The sequence below is a fragment of the Poecilia mexicana genome, unplaced genomic scaffold (assembly GCF_051168715.1).
Source record: "Poecilia mexicana isolate PSO_F unplaced genomic scaffold, ASM5116871v1 scaffold_1, whole genome shotgun sequence".
Taxonomy (NCBI): domain Eukaryota; kingdom Metazoa; phylum Chordata; class Actinopteri; order Cyprinodontiformes; family Poeciliidae; genus Poecilia; species Poecilia mexicana.
Genome location: NW_028263370.1, coordinates 20,046,398 through 20,054,658, shown reverse-complemented (window position 1 = coordinate 20,054,658; position 8,261 = coordinate 20,046,398). Strand labels below are relative to the sequence as shown.

The window sequence follows — 8,261 nt, the reverse complement described above, 5'->3', positions numbered from 1 at the left end:
GGCACCGACACTGATGTAGGATTTAATGTGGTGTCTATGATTAGATCCAAAAAGATACTAATTCAAGCAAAACCTGACACACCAGACAGGAGATCTTGACGACCGTAGTTGTATGTTTTTTTGGGGGAAAAAAGGAATTTAGAAAGTTGTGTGCATATGGTTTTATTTCTTGTGTAACAAAGGAGGCCTAACTTTTCTAAGCCAGCAACTCCTGCAGATACTTCACACAAGTATAAATAACTAGAGGTCTGAAGGAGGCTGTAGAGAAATGCAAAAATGACACAAATATAACATCCACCTTGCAAAATAACATGCTTAGGAACAAATTATAAAAGAGGAACAAAATCAGTGCATTTAAAAACATCTAAACCACAGGTGTCAAACTCCAGTCCTGGAGGACCACTGCCCTGAAACTTTTAGATGTGCCTCTGCTGCACCACACCTGAATAGAATAATTAGGTTATTAGCAAGGCTCTGGAGAACTTATCTACACAAGAAGAAGGTAATTAACCCATTTCATCCCAGCGTTTTGTACCTGTGGCACATCTAAAAACTGCAGGACAGTGGAGTTTTACACCCATGGTCTAAACCGTAACAGTTCATGACTGGAATGTTAAAAGAAGCTCAATGTTAACTTGATTAATATTAAATAGGTGGATCTTTAAAACCAAAAAAGTGACTGCATAAATGTCTCAAACCCCGTCTGGATTCACAGTCTCACAACAATGTTTGGTTCTGTAGAGACAGTAAATATTCACCCAGTTTCTCCAGTGCAGTTTCCATGTGGGAATGTTGGGCTGCTCCTAAAGCAGGGGTGTCCAAACTTTTGGTCACATGATTCAAAGGTACTAACGGGCCAAAAAAAAACAAAAAAAAACAACTAAAATCAAGCAAATAAAGTAGTGTTTTCTTCTAGGAAAGAGATATCAATCATTGTACATGCAAAACAACTAATTTTGTATGTTTGTATCTAGTTTTCAATTTCTTTTTATAACTTTAGTTATAAACAGGATATTTGCCATATTTAGCCAAGTTTAATGAATTAAAAGCTGATTTTGATGCAGCAAAAAAGTTTCAGCTTGGCTACAAAAAGAAATACTTTATGTTGTACTTAACATTTTCCATGTTAAGAATTATGTGAGTAATAATTTCACCCTGATTAAAAATAAAAAGCCTCCACCTGCATCTGCATGCAAATGTGTATTGTTCTTCAGTTGCAGATGGGGCCTCACAAAAACAGTCCAAGGACCACAAAATGGCCCCCGAGCCACACTTTGGACACCCCTGCTAAAACTCTCCAGACCAGCTGAAAACAATCGACCGTAGCAGTAATATTTACCTGTGTGTAACAGCAGAGTTTGGGTCAATTCGGAGTGAATTTGTAACACATTTAAATCTTAATTAGTAGCATAAAAACACATGACAGCCGTGGCTCATTGATGGAATAAAACTTCACATGAAAGTCAGATTCAAAGCTTCACCGCCGCTGAAATGTAGCCAGCAGACTGGTGGGGAACAGAAATCCCCCCGTTCTGCCTAAAGATAGATCACATTAGTTCTTTAAGGTTTTCTATAAATGAAGACGAACGGTTAGGAATGGAATAAAACAAAAAGAGGAAGAGTTTCCACTTCCGTCACACCTCTAAATAATCTGAGGATTTTGATAAGAGGAGTGGAGATGATGCAGATGATTTAGTCTCCCACTATGAGTTCGGGCTCTGTGATGCTAACCGTCCTATTTGTCTTTCTTGGATTCGGCGTCGGCCCCCGGCTGCTCGGGCTCCTCCTCCTCGGGGACCGGTGGGAACTGCGATGGGCTCAGCTTCTCCGCTTTGTTCCTGCTCAACTTTTTCGACTTCTGGTAGAGTTCGTTCAGGTTGAACTCTCGGATTATGTTTTCCTAAATAAAAGATGCATCAACAATTAGCCTCTAAAACTGCAGATTCTAATCAACTTCGTTATTCAAAAATCTAATAAGTTTAAGTTGGACAACTTAAGTTTAATATCTTTCTGGAAAAACAAAACTTATTTTATTAAAATAGAACCTCAGTGAAGCTCCAAGACACAGCTCTGCCTTTCTTGTCCACCTGGGGGCGCCGCATCACTTCCTTCCCTCCCTGAAACAACACCAACGAAGGAAGCTGCTTGGACAGAGGGGACGTAGACACTTTGTACCTACAGGTAAAGCAACATTTTGTTATTAAATATAACATAAAACAACATAACGTAGATGTGAAGTTTAGTCAAAACTGGTTTATTTATTCTTTAAATACATTTTGTTTAGTGAAGTTATTTTCGCTTGACTTTTATTGCTATATTGCTGTATAACAGGGGTGTCTAAAGTGTGGCCCGGGGGTCATTTGCGGCACTCTTGATGATTTTATGTGGCCTCCGATCACAATTTTGCAATTGAGCAAAGCTTAAAGTTTATCTGGTTTTTTACAGATATAATGAAATAAAATGTTACAATATTGGTGGTACAACAAAAAGTATTTCTCATTTATCAATTATGTTCCTGCATTTAAAGCTTTTACTCAAAAGCAGCGCTTTGCTACATTAACACAGCAAGACAGACTTCCTGTTCTTATTGAACAGGAAAATAAAACAATAAAAATAAAACAACAACAAAAAAAACAACCCCAAAAAGCTGTGTGCCAATCTAATAATTTATGATTTGGATCTGCAATCATTTATGGATAACATTTTTAACAAATATGTAAATTTAGTTCATTTGATTTAAAAAAGAAATAATTTAGCTAATGAAATATTTTTTTAAAGTACAATCAATTTATTAAAATAAATAAATAAATAACTTTGGGCATCAACATGCCTTTATTTTTGGCCCTTGCAGCAATTTTTATTTTTTTTTGTGCTGCCTTTGACAGTTACCATAGCAACCAGTAACCATCAGCTGTGTAATTTTGCCAGTTTTTATAATTAATCTTGTGTATTTTAGCTGTGTTTAGTTTTACAACTGTCAAATGTTTATTGGGAGCCATCAGTCTGTAGTTTGTTTACGTTTATTTATTGTATTTTATTTAATGCATAGGGGGCAGAAGCTGATGGAATGATGTTTAACCTCCCTGATTCTTTGCTCTTTCTATTGCAACAATAAATATTTATTTTGAATGTATGGAAATGAGCACAACTTCTGAATAGGAATTAAAGAGTATTGGGTTTATTCCTGGCCTTAGCCAACTAAAATGGGCAACAACAAGAGTAACTTTGTTCTCTAGCTTAATGTGATATACGGGCATATATTAATCTTTTAGCTAACATTATCTGCCTGCAGCAGCATTACTCTGTTTATTTGGATGAAAACAAATGTTACCGTTTAGCATCACACATGCCTCATCTTGCAGGTTTGGCTTTCAAGAGACGCCGTGAAACAGGAAGTGAAATTAAAAGGAGTTTGGTCAAAATTCAGCTGAGTTGCAGTGATCTCGTTGACTGGTCAGATTTGCGAAAAATTTGCAAATATTGAGTGAATTTGCATTAATAGTTGCGATCACAACAATGCAACTTCCTGGAGGGGCTGATGATTACAGGTAGACGTGTGTGGATGAGTCTTACCTTTTGGAAACTTCTCCATATCGTCCAATGTCTACCTTCCCAAACTTGAGGCCAGAACAGTTATACCTGAACCGGAACAGAATTAACAACAATAATGACATTTTATTTGTAAAGACCTTTTCTAAAAACTCAAAGATACTTTACAGGAATCAAACAAAAACAGAAAACAAAAATACCGTAAGTACAGTTAGGCATAAAACATTAAAGATGTTCTGAACAGGTGAAAGTAGCTGAAATTAGTGGTGGGTAGTTTCTATACTTTCTGGATACAAAAGTGAGTAAAAGGATAGAAATTAAACTACAAATCCATTTTATATTTACGTTAGTGCAGGATTTCCTGAATGAACTCCCAGATTTTGAGCTGAACTTGCAGTTTTAGTCATAGATTGCACATCTTCCCGTTTCCACAGTGACACATAATGAATGGATTCTTACTTGAGCGAGAGATCGGCATACACTGAAGCGAAGGACTGACACTCCGGAGACCAGTTGGCAAAAAATTCAACAATCCACGTCACACGGCTGTCCTTGTTCAGCTCATCCTGAACCAACCCACACACACAATTAATACAGTTAGGACTAAAACGAGTTTGTAGATAAACTTTTCTGGTGACAGGTGTGCGTTAACCCACATCGATGGTTTTGTCACTGAAGTATTTGATGTACTCTGGTCCCATGTAGAGAGGCGGCTTACAGGTCATTAGAAACACTGGAAAACACAAGCAGAAATCAGGCAATTTTAGAAAGAAGGCGACTACAAATTAGGGCTGAAAAGATTAATCATCGAAGCAGCCAATCAGATGTCAGGGTCTCTATGAAGCAGCCATGTTTTTTTTCTCCATCTTTTAATGCATTTCTAATATTGTACTAAAGAGGCTTAAGTGGTTAAATTAACTTTTTTTTATTCTATTCCTCCTACAACCAGAAGTAAAAACACAGAGGAAATGCCTGAGTTACATTCTACCATCACTCCAAGCATCCTGTCCCACATGATCAGTTGCGAGTGAAGCGTCTGTGCCGCGTCTTGCCATTTTAAATCCAAACAACTCACTGAAGTAAAACAGCAGCTCCGCTGACAGTAAACAGGAACTTCACTGCCTGTCGCTACTAAGGAGACGAGGAAGATGTTTTCCCTCGGCGTCAGATTGATTTGATAAACAGAAATATTCCTTGAGTTTGTTATGTGCTCTAGAGGAATCTGTAAAGTTGGACTGACCTATGCAGAGCGTCAGGTAGAGCAGGCCCATCCTGATGTCCAGTCGGAAGAACAGGATCACATTGGCCACTTTGCTGAACAGGAAGATGTTCCCCACATGTTGCTCCACAGTTACTGAGAACAACAGACAAACAGGCCTAAAATCAGTCCTGAAAGTTTGCTTAATTTACCAGATTAAACAACTTGGATTTTTAAAAAAGGCAGTTGAGTGTTGCTGAAGTAAATCTACTCACTTGCTCTGCGGTTCTTCATCATCACGATGGCACTCAGGAACATGAGGATTTCCACTTCTCTCTGGAAAAAACACACATAATCGTCACCAACTGAACATCTGAATCCAACCAAACCAGTCGCATCCAGATTTTCGAAATATTTAAGATACTGCCATATTTAAAAAAGAAAAGAGTGAAATGGAAGTAAGCCCCAGCACTGTTTTATTTCTTGACTTGCTGAAGAAAAACACAATAAAATCCAACTCAGAGGTTAGTAGTAACTAATTACAATTACTTTACTTTGCAAATAAAAAATACTGTACTATTACTCAAATAATATTACTATTAATTATCTCTACTCTTAGTTGGGCAAACTACAGTGAGTAACTTCACTGAACAAAGAAACGTATTTTAACCAGAAATACATCATAAAGACACAACCTACATTTTATGTCAGTGAGACTTCATGTTTGTACACAACCTTTGTTGCTCTAATATACAGGATTAGTAGTGCTTCCCAACAGCTGATCATCTCTGCTTCCTGAATATTGACCTGTTAGCATGTCATGACAGCAGTGTGACTTGTCTTCAGTCAGAGGCCTTTTCATAATAGTTTCAAGACTGACTGCTACAGCATAACCTTTCGCAATGACTCTTAAGATACTTGGATGATTTGAGTTGAGGCAACATTTAATTTCCCTTTGAGTTAAAAAATATATTTTTGAATTGAATATGACATCAATTAATTTTTGATGGTCCTGCTTGTCTCTGAATTTACTGTCAAAACCACCTCCAGTCTGTTTACTAAACTCTGCAAATTAAATATGTAATTAATCTGGATCAAAACTAGGCTGTGGAAACACAGACACTGTATTTCTACTACAATTACTGTCCCTTCAGAACAACTTTGTATTTATGTCGCAGAGTTAATACATCTTGCATCGTTGCAAAACATCAAAAAGCACAACTGTGTAGGTGTTTGGCCTGTCAGAACTGCCAATGCCAATGGGTGGTCGGTCGGTTCTGAAAGGCCCGGTTCGTCCGCTGTAGGGATACAGACCCAGTCAAAGTCACAGGAGTTCCCGTCCTCCCGCTGTGAGGCCAGATGGTCGCAGATTCCAGGCGTTTTACGGACCGCCAGGAAGGCGACAGACATGAAGAGAGAAGCTACATAATACGGCTTGAGCAGCCACTTATACACCTGCGGCAGGTGGTAGAGGAAAGCAAACAATGGCGTCAGTAAAGCCATGTTAACAAAATGTTAAAAGGTGCCGCAGATTACTCCAAAACCCGAGAGTTCAACTTTAAAAATACCGGTAGCCTGCGATGAATGATACTATTAGCCGTGGCTAGCGAACGTACACACGGCCGGAAGTTGCTTTAAATACGGTGTTTTTTAAAATAAAAGCATACGTAAATGATGCCTTTATTATAATTCCACGTGTATTCTTCGTATTTATGGATTGAATTATGGTTATATGGGTATGTAATTTAATGCATAAAAATATATTAGCCCGTTTTGAGTCTCTAAATTGACCTCTTCATCGTTTATTTTGAAGCTTGATGAGTCGCGACGGTTAACGGAACAAAAATTGACTCTTGTCCTTTTCCGTCGGCACATATGGCAGCAACCGAGTAAAAGGGGGTGGAGATTTAAAGGGACTGGGAGTTAAAGGGGCGGGGAGTTTTTCGCAGGAGAAGTGTTAAAAGATTATCAATGCATTTTATTTATTTAATCAGTTATTGTTTATATTTAAGACACTATTTTTTTCCTAAATTAAAACCCTGCCTCTCACCCAATGACAGCTGGAGATAGAAACTAACTCAGGTATTGATAATAGATATATGATTTACATTTTGCACAGTGTGGTCTGTTTTTTTCCTACACATTCACTCCTTGTTTGTTTGCTGTTTTTTTCCTGTTCAACGTTCCTTATGTTCCCTTATCACTAAATCACCATATACATTTTCCAGATCCATTTATTGACTTTGATTAAAAATGTACATCTCAAGATGTCCACAAGATAACCTAATTATTTTACTGTGAGGTTATCCCAAACCCACACTACTGACACCATTCCTACTTCTTGGTTATTTTTGAGTGATAAACCAGGAATTTATGTTTAAGTGACAGCTCTATATTAAGCAAACCGATTGACTATATTCACTCAGCAGGGGTGTCAAAGTCCAGTCCTCAAGGGCCGCTGTCCTGAAGTTTTTAGATGTGCCACAGGTACAAAACGCTGGAATGAAATGGCTTAATTACCTCCTCCTGGTGTAGATCGGTTCTCCAGAGCCTTGCTAATGACCTAATTATTCTATTCAGGTGTGGTGCAGCAGAGGCACATCTAAAAGTTGCAGGACACCGGCCCTCGAGGACTGGAGTTTGACACCTGTGACTTAGTGGATTTGTGAGTATATAAATCACAGCAGGGTTTCATTCCAGGCACGCAGGCAGCTGACAGCATCACTTCCGCCTCCGTCATCTCAGAATCAGTGGGAGGAAGCAGAGGATGAGATCCGGTGAAGATGCTGCGTTGCGTTTGTTTTCTTACTTTATTTTCCTTAAAAAATAAAAATAAAAAAGTCTAATAAAAAAAATATAAACGGACTCTCTTTGATCCTTGATGCCTTATGTTATATTACTGCGTAAGCTATTGCTTATTTCGCATTCACAGAATCTACGATTCCTTGGTTTATTATTAATTTAATTAATAATGCATCACTTCCGGTTCCAGGCTGGAAATCTTTAGTGATCCATGCAGAAGCTGATCTGGGTTCAGCTGCAACAGTTCGACTGTTGCTCCAATCAGAACCGCTCAGCAGGCTGCGGCGCTTGTGCGTGAACCGCAAATTTAGCGAGTTTATCGAAGGAAGTGCTATATATGTGTTAAAAAAATAAAAGTCTTTCATAACCGAAAGCATGGCTAGGGATTCATGGTTGGAAAGACATCAAAGTTTAGCTTTGTAGAGATTTTTCCATCAGTAATGTTCTAATGTTTATTAACATTTCAAAACATAGTTTTACATGATGATGTGTTTATGATGGACAATCTGAAACAGATGATGATACACAGCTCAATATTTGAGTTCAATATTAAGGTCCTGTATAATGTTTTAAACAAATATTTAAGTAATTTTATTGGAGGGCTACTTTTACTATACTCGAGTATATATGTGGAAGTAGTGCTCCCTTGCTTAAATACAATACAGATAAGTTTTGAATAAACATTCGTCTGAACCTTTACTTTGAAACTCCA

At 37.9% G+C, this 8,261-nt stretch overlaps 1 protein-coding gene across 1 annotated transcript; it reads right to left on the bottom strand.

The window, feature by feature from the left end:
* Positions 1–146: 146 nt before the first annotated feature.
* tmx2b (thioredoxin-related transmembrane protein 2b) lies at positions 147–6,385 on the bottom strand. Its single transcript, XM_015011484.2, has 8 exons — positions 6,062–6,385; positions 5,023–5,083; positions 4,790–4,903; positions 4,206–4,282; positions 4,009–4,115; positions 3,574–3,639; positions 2,046–2,175; positions 147–1,900 (listed from the first exon to the last, which is right to left on the bottom strand). Exons 1-8 carry the CDS (start codon positions 6,248–6,250, stop codon positions 1,736–1,738), a joined length of 909 nt encoding a protein of 302 aa, XP_014866970.1. The 5' UTR covers positions 6,251–6,385; the 3' UTR covers positions 147–1,735.
* Positions 6,386–8,261: the final 1,876 nt, after the last annotated feature.

Coding starts and splice junctions, on each gene's coding strand:
- tmx2b (XM_015011484.2), bottom strand. CDS start 6,250: ATGGCTTTACTGACGCCATTGTTTGCTTTCCTCTACCACCTGCCGCAG. Junction 5,084..6,061: donor ACTCCTGTGACTTTGACTGG/GTCTGTATCCCT, acceptor TGTTTTTTCCAG/AGAGAAGTGGAAATCCTCAT. Junction 2,176..3,573: donor TATGGAGAAGTTTCCAAAAG/GTAAGACTCATC, acceptor CTTTACCTGTAG/GTACAAAGTGTCTACGTCCC.